General features: G+C 38.5%; 1 protein-coding gene across 7 annotated transcripts in view; it reads right to left on the reverse strand.

The window, feature by feature from the left end:
- The window catches only part of eloal (elongin A, like), a 40410-nt gene that overhangs the window by 773 nt on the left and 20164 nt on the right, over positions 1–19473 (reverse strand). Inside the window, 10 exon segments of one of the 7 annotated variants that reach the window (NM_001288658.1) lie at positions 2922–3025; positions 3531–3654; positions 7040–7220; positions 8529–8626; positions 9020–9190; positions 11626–11728; positions 12535–13210; positions 14007–14119; positions 14208–14264; positions 19289–19405. In NM_001288658.1, coding sequence (NP_001275587.1) covers positions 2922–3025; positions 3531–3654; positions 7040–7220; positions 8529–8626; positions 9020–9190; positions 11626–11728; positions 12535–13210; positions 14007–14119; positions 14208–14264; positions 19289–19360 — 1699 coding nt within the window. In that variant the 5' untranslated portion in view covers positions 19361–19405. 7 annotated transcript variants of the gene reach the window in all.

The raw sequence follows: 19473 nt of genomic DNA on the forward strand, positions 1-19473 counted from the left end.
CAGCATAATTATCTGCATTTAGCTTGACTTCTAGCTGATCATTTGCAAAAAAGTGGCAGAAGGTCAGATGAATCATCACAAATACTGCAGAAGGCCTACTGGAGCCCAAATGGAGCCAAGATTCTCACAGATATCAGTCAAGTTTGGTGAAGGAGAAATCATGGTTTAGGGTTACATTCAGTATGGGGGCGTACGAGAGATCTGCAACTTCAACAGCCTGAGGTATCAAGACATCTGTGCTGCCCATTACATTACAAACCACAGGAGAGGGACAATTCTCCAGCAGGATAGCGCTCCTTCTCATACTTCAGCCTCCACATCAAAGCTCCTAACAAGCAAAGAAGGTGCTCCGCGATTGGCCAGCCCAGTCACCAGGTATGAACATTATTGAGCATGTCTGGGATACGATGAAGGTGGAGGCGTTGAAGATAAAGTCTCCACTGCAGCAGGACTTTATATTCTATACTGGACATCATTTCTGTTCAGTTGCAAGACTTTTGTCTAAGCAAAGACAAACCTTACTATTCTAATTAAATCATTAATAATCAAGGCATGATCATATTTTGGTAAAATAAGCGTAATCTAGAGGCCTTTGCCTTACATATCAGCCACTTCTGACACTAAATGATCAACTAGAAGTCAACTGAATATTTGTTGCTCCTAAAACTTGGATACGTGACAAGTCTTTTGTCTGGTAGTGTATATAGTGAGACCTCAAATCGGTCCATTTCACTGGTCCTCACGAATTAAAAGGGATTATAAATCAGCCCGATGATGTTTTTATTAGCATCAAATGATGCACAGTTGTTCCTGACAGGGTTTTTTAATTTCGGGGTAGGGTTAGGGGTGTGAAACGTATGGCCCGCGGGCCAGATCAGACCCGCAAACAGGTTTAATCTGGCCTGTGAGATGACTTCATAAAATATAAACATAACATGTAATTTTTCAATAAAATGCTGTTCTAATCGTGTCCACTGGATGGCGCAATTGCAAACTGTTAATTTCATCCGTTCCTGAAGCCTGAACCAGCATCAGTGACAGCCTTCTCTGACAGAAAGACCACATCTATGCCTTGTCAGACTACACTGAGGTGTTCTTAAAAAGGAAACGCAACTATTTCCCGTTTGGTCAGTTACGTGGCTAATTACAGTTGAAATGTACGATATAAAAAAGAAGGCGTGGCAACCCAACCACACCCCCTTAAACCAGGGATGTCAAACTCAATTCCTGAAGGGCCGCAGCTCTGCACAGTTTACTTCCAACCCTAACATGCACACCTGATCAAACTAATCGAGTCCTTCAGGCTTGTTTGAAACCTACAGGTAAGTGTGTTGGAGCAGGGTTGGAATCAAACTGAGCACGGCTGTGGCCCTCCAGGAATTGGGTTTGACAATCCCAATTGTCATTGATGGATAAGCAAATCGTACTAAATTGTATGAATGAGATCGTACATATTCATATGAACTAGAACTAAATGAAAGATACTAATAGATGCTACATGTTTTCCTCAGGCTCCAGCTTTATGTTGATCATATTAAAACAAAGAAAACAATCTGAAGTTGTTATTTTTAAATTATAAATACAATGATTTTACCAGTCCAGCGCACTTAAGAATAGATTTTCCTCTGTGTGGCCCCTGAGCTAAAACGAGTGACGCCCCCTGGGTTAGACGATAGTCAGTATCATTAACCTGATATAAAAACAATGGAAGTCTGCGCAATGTTCTCACTGAGATACTGCAACAAACCTATGTGTGTGTGTGTGTGTGTGTGTGTGTGTGTACACTTGTTTTTTGATACCTTAGTGGGGACTTAAACCTGGATGCACACAAACTCATGACGACTTGTCAACATTCGGTGCAAAATTAAGGTCCGTCTTGGAAAACATGCATATAAGGGTGCTTTCACATCTGTAGTTCGCTTCATTTGGTCCGGACCAAGGGTAATAAATGATACATTGTTGCATCTTCTGCCGTCTTTGGGTCGTTTTCACACCACACTGATTGCTTTGGTCCCAACCAGTTGAAACAAACCAAAATACAGTCATCTGACAAAATCCACATCTCTCATTGGCCAGATATTGTTGAACATTTCTCCTAAACTGCTTATTGATTGGTCAGAATTCACGTGCGGGAAAATGTCAGTAAACAATACCTTTTACTCTGGAGGGACGACTGCGCTGGCTGATTGTATCCCTGCTTTAGACAAACTATACATTATGAAAATGAAGCGCGGCCGCGGCTGGAAAACAGTGTTTAATGCATCACTCGTCACTTCAGGAGGAGACGTGAATTAATTTAGCAAAACTGCAACATGCTTACCTTGCGGAAATATTACCAACGATCCATCAGGTAATGTTTTCCCCTCCCTCTCTCTCTCTTTCTCTCTCTCTCTCTCTCTCTGTTGGTAAAGCGCTGTCAACAATTTTTTTTCCTCCATATCCCATAATGCACAGCGCATCGGCCTACGGCAGCTGAATTAGTCCAAAACGCGCAGTACTTTTTGGGGTTGGACCTGTTTTAGTACGGATCATATTCTCACCACAAACAAACCGCTCCAGGGTTCGTTTGAAACCGTACCGAGACCACCACTTCAAGCAGGTCTCGGTACGCTTATTTGGTCCGCTTTTGGTGCGCACTTGAGTACGATTGCTGCATTTACACCTGCCCAAACGAACCGCACCAAAAGGGGAAACCAACTCTAGTGCGATTCAATCCAACTAAATGAGGCAGGTGGGAAAGCACCCTAAATCACAGAGCATGTTCACATTTTCAAAATACTTAATTCTGATTGTTGTTAGGTGTAAGGTTATGGGAGCAGAAAGTATTTACAGTTTGTAGATTAGAAACATCATTATGTCTATGAGAGTCCCCACTGGGATATAGGAACATGTCTGAGTGTGTGTGTGAGAGAGAGACTCACTCTTGATCTTCCGGGGGTCTTGGCTCTGGCTGGAGCTGCTGGTGCTGCAGGGTTTTGAGGGCTCGATGAAGCCTGATCTTACCCTGTTCTCATTGGGCTTACCACTGCTGTGAGAACACACACACACACACACACACACACACACACACACAATTAGTAATCTGCACTGTGCATAGCAGAATGTAATTGTGCTGTAAACTGGACTGACCAGGCTCCATGCCATTTTTTTGCCAGCTTTTTTTTTTTACAGTGGTAAACATTCATCATTAACTATTCCAGCATGTTTTACACAGCGTATGCCCATCCAGCCGCAACCCAATACTGGGAAACACTCATACACACACACACACACACACACTCATACAGTACGGCAAATTTAGCCTATTCAATTCCCCTATAGCGAATGTGTTTGGACTAAGGGGGAAACCGGAGCACCCAGAGGAAACCCACGCCAACACAGGGAGAACATGCAAACTCCACACAGAAATGCCAACCGACCCAGCCGGGACTTAAACTAACAACCTTCTTGCTGTGGGGCAACAGTGCTAACCACTGAGCCGCCTACACTGATAATGATGATGGTAATGCGCTGCAGTGAACAGGACTGACCCAGCTCTGTCTGTGGGGTGCGGGGCTGTGACGGGGCCTGCCGTACCGTGGATCTCCTGCTGGATCCTCACATTTCTAGGTGGTTTAGCAGCCGAGTGAATAAAGGCCATCTTCACCTGCCGACCTATGAGAGAAACACAACAGCAGCAAACACAGAGAGAGAGTGTATGAGACCGCAGCAACAATCTAATCCAAACTATTAGAGACAGAATTTTTTTCCCAAGTCAGATTACATTACTCAACACTATTTACATTTAGATCTAATCATTTAGCAGACGCTTTTATCCAAAGCGACTTACAAATGAGGACAGGGAAGCAATTTACACAACTATAAGAGCAACAATGAATAAGTGCTGTAGGCGAGTTTCAGGTGTGTAAAGTGTTAGAAGCAAAATATTAGTAAATTTTTTTTTTGTAGTACAGTTAGCGGTGGAACCAGAGGCAATTGCAGATTAGGAAGTGAAGTGGAGACTAAATAGTTGAGTTTTTAGTGGTTTCTTGAAGACAGCGAGTGACTCTGCTGTTCTGATGCAGTTAGGGAGTTCATTCCACCAACTGGGCAGATTGAATGCGAGAGTTCGGGAAAGTGATTTCTTCCCTCTTTGGGATGGAACCACGAGGCGACGTTCATTCACAGAACGCAAGTTTCTGGAGGGCACATACATCTGCAGAAGTGAGAGCAGATAAGAAGCAAAGAAAGAAGTCGCTTTGTAGGCAAAAATTAGAGCTTTGAATTTGATGCGAGCAGCAACTGGCAGCCAGTGCAAACGGATGAGCAGCGGAGTGACATGTGCTCTTAGGTTCATTAAAGACCACTCGTGCTGCTGCGTTCTGAAGCAGAGTTAGCTGGAAGCCCGGCTAGTAGATAGTTGCAGTAATCCAGTTTGGAGAGAACAAGAGCTTGAAGAAGGAGTTGAGCTGCATGTTCAGATAGGAAGGGTCGGACCTTTCTGATGTTATAGAGTAAGAATCTGCACGATCGAGCAGTTCTAGAGATGTGGTCAGAGAAGTTTAGTTGGTCATCAATCTTTACTCCAAGGCTTTTCACCATTTTGGATACAGTAATGGTTGCCCCATCCATCTGGATTGAAAAGTTATGATAGAGTCAGGTTGGCAGAAACTTCAAGCATTTAAATAGTGGAGACCAATAGAATTTAAAGCAGATGCCTTAAAGCACTTTAATATATATACACACACACATTTTTAAAATGGAGTGGACAGCATTTTGACAGTGAGCGGGAATGGAAAACCCAGTATATCCAAATATAAAATTAACACACAACAGCATATTTTTGCATGTTCAACCATATCAGTCAGTCACTCTATATACGTTTTCTCATTCGCTTTGAAAACCCGTTTCAATTTCTTTCTATCTATAAACCCAAATGAAGATATTTGAAAAAGGTTGGGAGAAAAAAAAAAAAAAACAATTTTTTTTTTGTTTTTACTATGGATGTCGGGCGAAGCAGCGGCGCAGTATGTAGTACTGTCGCCCCACAGGAAGAAGGTCGCTGAGTCGCTGGTTTGATCCTTGGCTCAGTTGGCGTTTCTGTGTGGAGTTTGCATGTTCTCCCTGCATTCGCGTGGGTTTCCTCCGGGTGCTCCGGTTTCCCCTACAGTCCAAAGACATGCGGTACAGGTGAATTGGGTAGGCTAAATTGTCCAGTGTATGAGTGTGTGTGTGAATGTGTGTGTGGATGTTTCCCAGAGATGGGTTGCGGCTGGAAGGGCATCCGCTGCGTAAAAACTTGCTGGATAAGTTGGCGGTTCATTCCGCTGTGGCGACCCCGGATTAAAAAAGGGACTAAGTCGACAAGAAAATGAATAAACTATGGATGTCAATAGCTGCTAAACTCAGAAAAGTTTAGAATCACGTAACTTCATTTTTAGGTGAACCACCGTCCCTTTAACCCCAAAGTCACAGTTGCTCTGAATCTATTCATAGTGTGAGTGGACAGATGGTCAGAGCCATATTACACACACACACACACACACACACACTCCGAGTCTTCAGGATCAGCTCTCCAACAAGCAACTGCTCTCGCTCTGGACAAACCGACTTCTAGATTACACTGACAAATTATCTCCTGATATTTCTGAATTGGACATAATCTGATGATCTACAGGAGGAGGAATCAACACTAGAGTTTTAAGCAGCAGTGATTTTAATGCGACTCAGATAGGATTTGAGATAAAATTAATAGTGAAATTAATTTGCAAATACTTCCCAAGTGCTGTGTAGTAGAGAAAAATCAACAGTCTCTGGGTGATTGCACGTAACAATTTTGTGTCTTCTGTATGTTGAGGTTGTTCTGTGTGATGCAATGTTTTTACGAACGATTTGAGAATTTCAGGACTGATTATTCTACTTTAGCCAACTATGTAAAAAATATTAACAAATAAATAAAGTATTGATACGGCACTAAAAATGTAATCAAATGAAAGTAATAGAAAAAAAAATATCGATACAGCAGTAAAAATGGTTTCAAGTGAAAGTAAACAAAATACCGATACTGCACAAAAAATGTAAATAAAAGAACCAGTATGGCACCAAAAATGTATTCAAGTGAAAGTAAAAGTAAACAAAATACCGATACGGCACTAAAAATTTATTAAATTGAAAATAAAAGCAAACAAAATTCCAATACTGCACTAAAAATGTAAATAAAAGTATCGATACGGCACTAAAAATGTATTCAAGTGAAAGTAAATGAAATACCAATACGGCACTAAAAATGCAAGTAAAAGTACTGATAAGGCACTAAAAATGTATTATAGTGGAAGTAAATAAAAGTACCGATACGGCAGTAAAAACATATTAAAGTAAAAGTAAACGAAATACCGATACGGCACTAAAAATGTATTTAGGTGAAAGTAAAAGTAAAGTGCCGATACTGCACTAAAAATGTAAATAAAAGTACAGATACAACACTAAAAATGTATTCAAGTAAAAGTAAACGAAATACCGATACTGCACTAAAAATGTAAATAAAAGTATCGATACGCCACTAAAAATGTATTCAAGTGAAAGTAAATGTAAACAAAATACCGATACGGCACTAAAAATGTAAATTAAAGTATCGATACGCCACTAAAAATGTATTCAAGTGAAAGTAAAAGTAAACAAAATACCGATACGGCACTAAAAATGTAAGGAAACGTAAGGTAAGGCACTAAAAATGTATTATAGTGGAAGTAAATAAAAGTACCGATACGGCATTAAAAACGTATTAAAGTAAAAGTAAACGAAATACCGTTAACGGCACTAAAAATTTAAGTTGAAGATCAAAGTAAAGTGCCGATACTGAACTAAAAATGTAAATAAAAGTACCGAGACAACACTAAAAATGTTTTCAAGTGAAAATACACATTTTAAAACTACTTGAAGCACAACCCCTTAGAATTCCTACTCAATTACAACCATTGGAGTATTGGTATTTGTTACTTTACACCACTGATAAAAAGCACTATAAAAAAACAGATGAATAAAGACATGTGCATGGAGTGACCTTTGGGTTTGCCGGAGTGAGCAGAGACAATACTCTTGGTGAGCTGCTGGAGTTTTCTCTCTCGCTCCTCGAATAGACGGAGGTACATCTCTCTCCAGGACTCGTACTCCTCCAGACAGGCGTTTCTGAACTCCTTCTGGCAGTGTTTCTCCCACAGGTGATCAGTCACACCGATGTACACCTGCACCAAAACCACATACACACAGAGCTGTTTTAGGGCTTGAAAAGCCAATCATAAATACAAACACAACACTTGACATAAGAGTTTGTTTGTTTTTAACTATGCAAAACTAACATGTACTATAAGATACTAAACTATACACCTAAGACAGGCTATACAAGTACTTTTACTATAGTTAATACAACATTATTCTGTAGCATACTATACTCCCATTCCGACCAAATAGTCAAGGAGTTTTGATGCCGTACAATGGCTGCAGAAGGCACAAGATGAGGCTGCATCTGAAAATAGTCCTCAGCTTGGTAACCTGTGCAAGCGTATGGTCATGTAGGTCATACTGGAGCAGACTACTCATTGTGTCTGCTGCAGCCATGGTAAAGCAGCAAAACAGCTTGATTATTATGCCAGAATGAGAGTTTAGTTCATAGCCACATCAGCCTAGAAAATTGCAACTACTAATTTCTGTTGGTCTTAGTACACAGTGTCTCTACAGAAGAGTCTAGCTTTTAATATAGAAATTATCGAAACTCTTTAGCCATTTGAGATTGAAATGCTAATGGTCTAATCAGATTCAATGATCTATGCTATGCTAAGCTAAAAGTGCTCCTGCCAGACCAGAAGATAGATGGATGGATGTAAAAATAAGTTAAAAAAGTAATAAAATAAAAAAATAAAAAGTTAAGCAAAAAACATGATAATAATAATAAATAAATAAACAAACATTTAAAAAATAATAATAAATAAATAAAATATATATAAAAAATTAAAAATATAAAAATTAAATGAAAAAAATCAATTTAAATAAATTTAAATAAATAAATAAATAAAAATGTAAATAAAATGGAATACAAATTAACAAGAAATAAAAATAAATAAAAACAAAAATAAATAAATATATAAATAAAAATAAATAAAATGATAAATATAAATAAAAATAAATGAATAAAAACTAATAAAACTTTATATTAAATAAAAAATAAATCAGAATAAAAATACATAAAAAAAAAGAAAGAAAAATCACACAAATAACTAAAAATAAAAATAAATACAGAAACTCAAAAACAGTTTAATTCTTGGCAGAGCTGTAAAATAAGACAATTTCAAAAAAATACTAAATAAATAAACAAACAAACAAATAAACAAATAATAATAACAACAATACCTGATTTCCACAGGTAGAATGTTCCATAATTGTGTGTTAAAAACATGTTAAAAAAGGGGTGTCAGAACATCAAACTGGTGGTGTTAATACATCTCTTCTATGACATGCAGTATGTCACTATTAAAAGATAAAGGTTCAAGTCTCACAGGATTGCACTCCTCAATGCGCAGGAGCTGTTCAGCCGTGCAGCGCTCCAATACTGGCTCCAAAATCTCAAACGGCACTCCTCCAATTTCATAGAGAGCTGCAAAACATGTACCATTAAGCTGAATTAACTGGCTAGCCAATTAAGCTTCAGTTTAGTTTACACCAGTTCTGGGTTTTAGGTACTTATGCCGTATCAGCAGCATTGGCTATGCTACTATTATACTTGTATTAAGTATATAATATATCATTTACAATCATCACTGTTTCTTAAAAAAATCATGCATTGTACAAATAAATTAAACATACAAATAACAACAATTGACAAATTCAAGATCTTTCAATGCTCAAAGCTTTTTTTAAAACATTTCTCTTTATAGAGTTAGATTTGTTTCTATATTATTTAATCAATATATTTAGTTCATCACTGAATGAGGCTTCTTTACTCTTACATTATTGAGCTGAAGATCATCATGGTGTGTTTTGTACGTACAGTCGATGTTGTTCTGCAGCGCTCGGATGCACTGCTGGTACAGAGTCATCATGGAGGGCAGAAATGCCATCTTGCTGCCCGAATACACCTGCATCTTATTCTTCAGCCGCTGTCCAATGAACATCGGCGCCTCCTCCTCATCCTCACACACTTCAGTCGCTCTTCTGTCATCTGAATTAAAAAAAAATGTTTTACCTTCACAGTTTCAAATTCTTAATTTAAATAAATAAATAAAAAATAAATTAAATGTTTAAACTAATAATAAATAAACACTTACAGAACTCATCAGATCATTTAACTATTGGGCACTGAAATAGTGTTCAAAGCCTTGCTTCTTAATGCCTTTATTACATATAACAACTGAAAGTTCTGTGTTTTGACAATATTGCAAGTTCACTAAAAGCTGGCTGGAATTATTAGATAACTTTAACATAAATATTTAATAATATAACTCATTGTAATACACTAATTGCTATAAGAAATAGTTTATAGGCCTGTTTCTTTTTAGTAAACAAGTATTAGATTTATAGATGTGCATTTTAACAAATTGTCATCTTTCATCGTTTGCAATGCTTCCAAAGTTCATTGTCATTTTTTTCTGTGGTGGTTCATTCTGCATTGGTGACCCCTGATAAATAGGGCACGACGCGGAAGTAAACTGAATAGATGAATTATTTTCTGTAAAGCGGCTTCTAGCCATGACATGTTCACATCAAAACTTTTATAAGAGATGTGTTTAATAATTGTCTCTTAAGTGGCTATTTAAAATACTTGTTACAGACATAGTGTCATTCTGTAACTGTTTTGCAGCATGTGAAATGTCCCAAACACTATTTTTAACTGTAATAAAATGGAAAAAAAAATAGTTTTTACTCTTTGATAGTAAAGTAAAAATAAATCTATATTAAATATGCATTAAAAACAGACAGGAAAAAGTGTTATGAAAATTTGGACCACAAGTCCACATATATGGACATCATTTTTCTCTAAAAGTACATCATCTCAAAAGATGATACTTAGATTTTTATTCTAATTAGGTTCCAATCATAGATATATACACTAGATATCGCATAGGGACCCTGAGCATGCGTCAATAGCGCCGCCACATTGGTACAGTGCTCCCAGGACAAATGTCACTCAACCGCACAAGTCAAGACAGTGTTATTATGTGAAGATGCGGGACTTTAGCGCTGTCTACAGGTGTAGAAATGAGCAAACAAAGAAATCAAAGCACAAAGGCAGAACATTTCATAGGTCAGATTAAGATTTTTTGTGTTTTTGTATGTTCTGAACTTTTGTGCTAATCAGCTAACGTTATTGATGATAACAGTCACTTACTGCATTCACCATACGGCAAAGCAGCTCCAGCTCGCACTAAACACTCGGCTTATGCTAGTTTTGTTGAATAAAATCAGCAAACAATGCAAAAGAAATAGGACAACGAGATGCTGCGCTGCCAGAAACTTGTGTTATTGTCTGCTAACGTTAGTGAAAGAGTCGTTCGGGGGATTCATTCTCAAACGAATCGCTCCCTCCGTCAGTATGAGGAGTGAAAGCAGGAGAGGAGCTGTGTTTCAGGACATGATTAGATCAGATTTAACAGGGAGGGTGAATAGTACATTTCTGTACACACAAACACAAGCTTTTTGTCAGGAATGCCCGTGCGGTCACTGATCCATCAATGTAGAAAAGTGATGTAAAATTAAAAGTTTCGTAATTAGAAAAAAAAATTACACACTAACATCCAGGAAAACTCCCGATCATAGATATATGTGTATATGTGTATATCTCTGGCTTTGGATGGCCACAGTCCTCCACTGTACCTTGGTCCCGCATTCATTTCAAAGGAGCGCTACCCTGTAGCAAGATGGCGGCGCTATTGACGCATTCCGTCCAATAGACAACAATAGGCCAGGCGACATCTAGTGTATATATCTATGGGTTCCAATAAGCCCAAATAGCGAAGAATAATAAAAAAACACATGTAAAAAAACACCTTAAACCTTGAGTGGTTAAAGACCATGGCTGCATCCGAAACCGCCTACTACTCAGTAGGTACTGCATTAGAATTTAAACGTACTACTCAGCCGTTAGAAAAGTATGTTCTATACAGTATAAATGTGAGAAGTATGAATGGAAATCGAACGTACTACATCCTCCATTTTGTCATGGTCACATGACCTACCTGCGTCAGTTGTGTCGCTTCTCTCCCATTCACGAATTCTCTCACGGGACATCATGGGATAGCGTGCATGGGATGCGCACTTTAGAATCTCGCCGGAAGTAGTAAGTCCTCCGGGTTCTTCTCGCATACTGATTTTCGAATTCTATGAATTCGGACATACTACTCGGCTCGCATGCTGATTTTAGCGTACTGTATAGTATGGAAGTATGCGGTTTCAGACGCAGCCCATGACTCCTTGTGTCAGTGCGAGTCTGAACAGCCACGCTGCGTGCCACAATAGTTTTAATAACTCACCTCCAATAACTGATCACTTTTATCTACCAATATTTAATAGAAATACACCAGTGCATTTCATTACTCTGAAAATCATTTCATAAATCATCCATTGCAAGATTAGGGACAGAAAAATAAAAACGCTCACCTTTCTTTTCACTGAAGTACTGATACTGAGAAAGATCCTCGCATTCAGGAAGACTCATTGGTAAAGGGACGTTCAGCAAGTCCATCACTGACTGCTCAGGAACCTGCAGATAAAGCCACAAATTACTCCTTTTCTCAAACGTGACTTGCTTTAGAGAAAGAATATATTAGCCACTGTTTTCCAAATAAAACCAGGACTAAACCGGATACTGATGCTAAAAAAAAAAAACTAAACTAAGATTACAAAAGCTGTGCAATTAAAATCAAATATAGCAACATTCTCAGTGTTTCCCAACCATGTTCCAAAAAGCACACCGACAGTACACATTTTCAACCCCTTCCTAACCAAACCCCAATCAGAACATTAGAAGAGACTCCAAAACCTGAAATGAATGGGTCAGATAGGAGAGACATCCAAAATATGTACTGCTGGTGTGCCTCCAGGAACAGGATTGGGAAACACTGGTCTACCTAACTGATCCAATGGAACTTATACTATAACATTCATTCATTAATTCATTCATTTTCCTTCAGCTTAGTCCCTGATTATCAGGGGTCGCCACAGCAGAATGAACCATCAACTATTATAGCATATGTTTTGTGCAGCGGATGCCCTTCCAGCCGCAACACAGCACTGGAAAACACCCATTCAGTCACATTCACACACACCCATACCCTACGGCCAATTTAGTTCACCCACTTCCCCTAAAGCGCATGTGTTTGGACTTGTGGGGGAAAACGGAGCACCCAGAGAAAACCCACGCCACTACGAGGAGAAAATGCAAACTCCACACAGAAACACATTTAAACCACAGTAGTCAACATTAAGCGGTCTTGATCCACTTCAAATGTTGACTACTGTACATTTTGGATATACTTATAAATGTTTGGAGAGAAACACCAGTCGCACTTGTTTTTGATGCACCGCTGTTATTGGCTCCTCCGTCACAGCTTTGCTCATCTTCACAAGAGACACGCTCGAGCTTTCTTTGTGTGTGGTTTTAATTCTCTTGGAATTCTTGGAGACGTTGAAGCTTTTCTTGCGTTTGGGAGGCTCCAGGTCGTAACTTAGATACGCTTCGAAAGACATGGAGGGATTTTCACAGATGTCCTCAAGCTTTCCTTGAATCTCCAGAGCTGTGGGTTTGTCTCTAGCCTTCCTCCTGTCTTTCTTGCAAGCATCTCCATTCTTATCTCTGGTTACTTTTAAAGACTTCTCAAGTTTCTTCTGTTTTTTTGTCACACCAGAAACACTCTCAGTTGTTTTGCTTTCATGCTTCTTTTCCTTGCTATGGTCTGATCCGTGAGTCCGTGAGCCCTGATTCAAACTCGAATCTTTCTTTGGCTCCTCATTATCACTATCTTCCCCATTCGAGATCATTTTATATTTACTAGACTTCGTTTTGCATTTGATGTCAACAATCGGTGATGATTTCTTTTCAGCTTTTGAATTGTCCAGTTTTGGCTTCTTTCTAGAATTGCTGCGGTCTGAAATACGGCTGTTCTCCTTTCTACGGCTTTCATTTTCTTCTTTATTGAGCTTGTCATTTTGGGTTTGGCAGTCTTCAGGGTTTCCTTCAGTCAAACTGCAAGGAATATATGTAAAAACATTGTTAAAAGACATGCACTACCTGACCAAAAGTCTTGTTGTCAATCCCAGTTGTAAGTAAATAACAACTTGACTTTAACTTGACTAGTTGATCATTTGGAAAAGTGGCAGAAGTTCAATTTTTCCTGATGAATCATCTGTCGAACTGCATCTTAATCATCACAAAAACTGCAGAAGACCTGCAGGAGCCAAGATTCTCATTGAAATCTGTCAAGTTTGGTAAAGGAGAAGTCATGGTTTGGGGTTACTTTCAGTATGGTTGTGTGCGAGAGATCTGCAACATCAACAGCCTGAGGTATCAAGACATTTGTGCTGCCCATTACATTACAAACCACAGGAGAGGGACAATTCTCCAGCAGGATAGCGCTCCTCTTACTTCAGCCTCCACATCAATGCTCCAGGTTGCTCAAGGTGCTCCAGGTTTGGCCAGCCCAGTCACCAGAAATGAACATTATTGAGCATGTCTGGGGTAAAATGGAGGACGCACTGAAGATCAATCCAAAGAGTCTTGATGAACTCTGGGAGTCCTGCAAGAAGCTTTCTTTACTGTCCTAATTAAACAATTAAATCAAGACATGATCATATTTTATTTTGGTAAAATAAACGTAATCTAGAGGCCTTTGCCTTTCATATAAGCCACTTTCTGATACCAAATGATCGACTAGAAGTCAAGTTATTATTTGTTGTTTCCTAAAACTTGGATAGGAGACAAGACTTTAGTTTATTATTTTTAATTATGAAGTAAATTATTGATTAGAATGAGCAGATGATACCTTAATGAGCCTTTTGGAACAAGTGCTTTCCAGCGGTTAACCAATACTTTTGCCACCTTTCCTGCTTCATCGTGCTTCCGGAAGGAATTGACAACTTTTCCGATTCCAGTTTCCTACAAAACAAAGCATGCATATTTATGGTTCACAAGACTAACAGTTTAAGAGTAAAAGGGTTTAATAAACACAACAGAGAACACTTACAGCAAGAATTTCAAGTGTGATGTCCAATACTTCAAGTTTATTCAAGATTTTCAGCAGCTGAAATAGAATGGGATCAATTAAATCATCCAAGACAAAGCATTAATTAACTTGTTATATGTTAAGCTATACTTTGCATTTTTTCCAACTAATATTAGAATTCCAACAAGCTGTTCTATTAGATTATGAATTACAATAGGGTGCAACTCTAATTATAAACAAAAATGTTCATCGCGATTGCAATTTCACCAGATGACTTGAACTGGGTCATAATTTTTTAACGATCGGGGGGATTTTTTAAGCAAGTGCAATTTGCATATTAAAGTTTTTAAAAAAAGCTACAAGCGAAAATAAAGAGAAAATAAGAGAAAAGATTTTAAAAATTCTTTAAGGTTTTCGGGAAAGTCGTTTTCAGGCACAGAAACAAATTAAATCAAATTATCAAAAGTAAAAATAACATTGAAAAAAAAAAGACTATAAATTCTTCATCATTTTAATAATTAAATGCATTTATTCTTTCTGAATTGCAGTTCACAACACGTAATTTGTGGAATCATTGTAAAGTCATTGCAAAGTGTTTTAATAATATAGCAGACATTTTATATTTAATTTATTTTATATTCAATTATTCTGTTCCTGTACCCAAATACTGTTAGACTTCCAAGAAAACCAAGAACTTCTGTTCATTTCATGTGTATCTTTGCTCTACTGTATCTATCTATGATTGAAATTATATTTTATTCAATACTCTACAAAATCATCCCATTCATTCATTCATTTTCCTTTGGCTTAGTCCCTTTATTTATCAGGTGCCACAGCGGAATGAACCGCCAACTAATCCAGCATGTTTTACACAGTGGATGCCCTTCCAGCTGCAACCCAGTGCTGGGAAACATCCATACACTCCAGCCAATAAAGTTATTCCAATTCCCCTATAGCGCATGTGTTTAAGAGTATATACAGGAATCAGAGAGTGAAATTCAATACTTTCAAGACCTCTTTTTAAGACTCTTTCCATACATTAACACCTTAAAACCACTTTAGGTTTCAACCGGAAACACTGGCGAGATTTTAACTTCCAGTATATTTATTAATGTAAGAAACTTATAAAAAAACTAAAACATCATTCACATATTGAATACATTAAATCTAGCTAATTCAGCAGGTTGGCGCTTATAGAACTGCAGAAGTATTAGTGTTGCCTCGGTTACTGCTGTAAACAAAGCAGCATGACATCAAATCTAGCAGGATTGCATTGATTTTATAAACTATGCAGCATCCTGATATCCACTGATTTAATTCAGGCAAACTTTAGCATACAACCATTCATTGCATAATCAAAAGTTACATCAAATTTATTACCTTGCAAAATGGCATTTAAAATTTTTAAATATTTTTTTAGGGGCCTTAAATTTCTCTACATTGATTTATCAACTTTTAATACTTTAAGACGCCGCGGACACCCTGTCTTTGGACTGTGGGGAACCCGGAGGAAACCCACACTGACACGGGAGAACATGCAAACTCCACACAGAAATGCCAACTGGCCCAGACGGGACACGAACCAGCGACCTTCTTGCTAACCACTGTCTCCAGGTTCATCCCAATCAATTGAAAACAATGATTTTTTTTTTCCAAAGACAGCGATTCAAGCCAGCAGATTTATACAGCAATACTGTTTATAAGAATCGCAGAAAAACTAAATATTGCAATGTAAAACATCTTTTAAATATCACACAGTCTCAGTAATAACGCTGAATCGAAACTATTAATATCACTTATTTATATATTCTAATAATCACAGATCAAAATAAGCAGTTTCATTTGTACACTGAATTATTGAATACATATTTTGACCTTTTCACATTTGTATTTGATGCATTGTAATACTTTCCTTGCACAAAACGCGTTCAATGCACATAAAATCCGACTTAAAATGTTCTAATAGGGAGATCTCATTGCTGAATTATAAATAAAATACTCAATTAAATTACAATAAATGACATCATCAAACGTTTCTAAAAATCTGTTGTGAATTTCATTAGAGGTTTTCTAAAAGTGGTCGGGATGTCCCACCCATGCACATGGCCGTCTCAAAATCGGACTTTGCTGAGTGAGCGCTCTGGTCTGGCACTATGTATGGAGAAACCTCAGCCAGGGGGCTATAAATGGGCAATGCAACAGTAACGCCCACTATCCCTACTAGTAAAACAGGAGATCCCGCACACGTGCAGTTGACAGGATGATGCATTGTGCAATCACAGCGAGCAGAATAATGGGTTGAAGATGCACTACGAAAGTGAGCGTGTTTCATGGTAAGCTGCTTTAGCAAAAGTAAAACCCCAGCACTGAAAACTGACTGACATACAACATGAGGGACAACTGCGGGTTTATTTTTAGAGAGGATCCTCCCCCACAAACACCTCCAGCTTTCCTGTCAACAGCTGCGGACATACACACTTCTCCATTCACAATAACGATATTTCTTAACCCTTGTGTACTGTTATGTTGGGGGGCTGTTTTTTCACCAATGGATTCCATTATAATGACATGTTTTGACAGCAAAGCCATGACAGCATATAATCATGCTCATTTTATGGGTCATTTAATGGCTTTTCGATGACAATTTAACCAATTCAGAAATAAAATTCCACAGAAAACACACATTACTTTGCCAAGTCTTAGATTTTTTTTACCTAAATGTTATTAGGAAAGATATATTTTGTGCAACATTTTATAGCTGGTTTTGATTTGTCAACTCAAATTTACCCCATTTACTCACACTCAATGTTCATAAATTTCTTTGTTCTCTAGAACAGTGGTTCTCAAACTGTGGTACGTGTACTAGAGGTCTGCATTCCCGCGGCTGTCCCGTGGGCGCCGCGGGACCCGACCAGATTTCTGCGGCGCGGGAATAAATTTCCGAATAAATCGCAGGAGCGGTCGGCAACGGGTTTAATTTGGGACGGGAGCGGGCTGTCTAGCAATATCTCGGATATTGCTATGCGAATGAGAGAGAGATCTTTGCCTGTGTGTGTGCTTGGTGCTTGTGTATGTTAGTGCGCGCGCACGAATGAGAGAGAGAGAGAGCTTTCCCAGATAGCAAAATACACTTGGGCCAGTTCCGGCTAGATTCCACTCGGCCCGGCTCCGGCTGCCGGACTCGGGCCGGATGCTTGTGGACTCACTGCCCGATTCCGGCCCTAATCAATCGGGCCAGATGCGGCGGCCGTAAGCGAGCCGGAATCGGCCCGAGAGTAATGTGCGCTGCGGCCCGGAGCTGGCGCGACTCAGTATTTATATACCTTTATATAAAACCTTTTGGTATTACATTGGTACTTGATACATGGTATCATAACCCTTTGAGTTGATATAACAGCAAACGGCTGTGTGTCTGCTTGGTGCTTGTGTGTTTGTTAGTGTGCGCGCGCGTATAAGAGAGAGAGCTTTGTCTGTGTGTGTGTGCTTGGTGCTGTGTGTGTGTTTATACAGACAGCTTGGCTGTCTGGACTGTATAGCTGGGTGATTTTCGGTTTTGTTCTCCCCCGCTCTTTAGCGGGATCGGGCGGCCAGAAAACGGGGTGGGTCGGGCAGCGGGAAAACAAATTGTTAATATAAGCGGGAGCGGGCGGGATTCAAAATTTAGTCCCGCGCAGATCTCTAACGTGTACCACTAGTGGTACGCGGGCTTACTTCTAGTGGTACGCAGAGTAATCACTGACCAAGGAAAGAAAAAATTTAAACATTTTTAATCATTTGATGCGTACGATAACACCAATGTGATAAGCATTGGCTGTTCTCTAAAGCCTACGATTAAAGAGCTGTGCTTAGAATGCTTACTTTAGTGCAGCAGCTGCTAAAAATTGAACCCACAGGCTATTAAAATGAGTAAGAACTGCAGCATGATGCGCTTATGTATTTCAGGCGTACCCAGTTAAAAAAATCGTAACTTTTCAGAATGCTGCACCGCAAATCACGTGACAAGAACCGACTGATCAGCTTCATATTTTGTATGGAATATAATTTAGTTAGACTAATTATCTCAGACAAAGAACAACCAAAAACTGCAGTGCTTTTTAATTTTTTCCATGAATAAAACTTGTATCAGAGTGCTGCAATGTTTTGTTAGCTTGACATCCTCTGAGAAAAATGGGTTCCCTAGTAATCTACATACACGTTTAGATTTCAAAAAGTTTTACAAATATGTCATATGTACATGCAATATATATTTCAACATTTATCAAAAATTGTATAAATATGAATATGACTCTACCTCGAACTGTGCAGTGCTGTAGCTGCTTAATTTGGCCAAATACACTACTTTATTTCAATACTTGTACTTTTGGTGTTACTTGGAGAGACCTTTTTTTTTTTTTTTGAGGTGGTACTTGGTGAAAAAAGTTTGAGAACCACTGCTCTAGAAAATAAAACAAACATTATGAAGTAGTAGTTTGAGGACTAAAGCAGCCAATGACATCCATAGTATAAAAAAATACTATGGAAGTCAATGGCTGTTTTTTTTTTTACGATTCTTCAGTATATCTTCCTTTGTTTGTGGTAAACGGGTATTGAAAAAGAATTGGGGTAAAGCTGGTTTGAAGCTGATTAAAGTCAGTTTTATATTCACACATTTGGACTCTCAATTATATAATTTCAGACAATTTTCAGACAACATTGCTCAGTTGTTTTGAAGTCATACTTGCATGCCATTTCAGACCCGATATTCAAAGTATCATGGTGAACAATACAGGGAGCTTCTCAAAAGTTCTCACTGAATGAATTTTAACGTTACCTCAACTGAAAAAGAGAAGGACGAGTAAATGAGCATTTAATTTTTTGGGTGAACTACCCCTTTAAGCTATCAAACAAACTTAAAATGGGTACAAATAGCCTAATAAGGGAATATTAAACGTATTATATGTATAAAAAACTTCGCAAAGCAGTCTAAATTTAATTTATTGAACTGAACAATTTATTTAAAACCTTGTAGATCATGAAATAAAGCCTTTTGATTTCTAATTGGCAGTGTCTGAGGAAAGAGAAAGCCAACATAGCATGGACAACAAACCACATCTTCCTCCTACCGTGTGTCCATCATTACATTCCTTCAGCTGACGTTTCAATTGCAAAACCTTTTTCACATCAGCTGCGGCCATGTCGGCTCCTCACGCGCCAAACCTGCACTTGTTTAAACCGCGCCATATTTCTTTCGTCAGCTTTATGGGCGGAGACGGAAAGTGGATGTGGGATATACTACCTGGTTGGAAAA

The sequence above is a fragment of the Danio rerio genome, chromosome 13 (assembly GCF_049306965.1).
Source record: "Danio rerio strain Tuebingen ecotype United States chromosome 13, GRCz12tu, whole genome shotgun sequence".
Taxonomy (NCBI): Eukaryota; Metazoa; Chordata; class Actinopteri; order Cypriniformes; family Danionidae; genus Danio; species Danio rerio.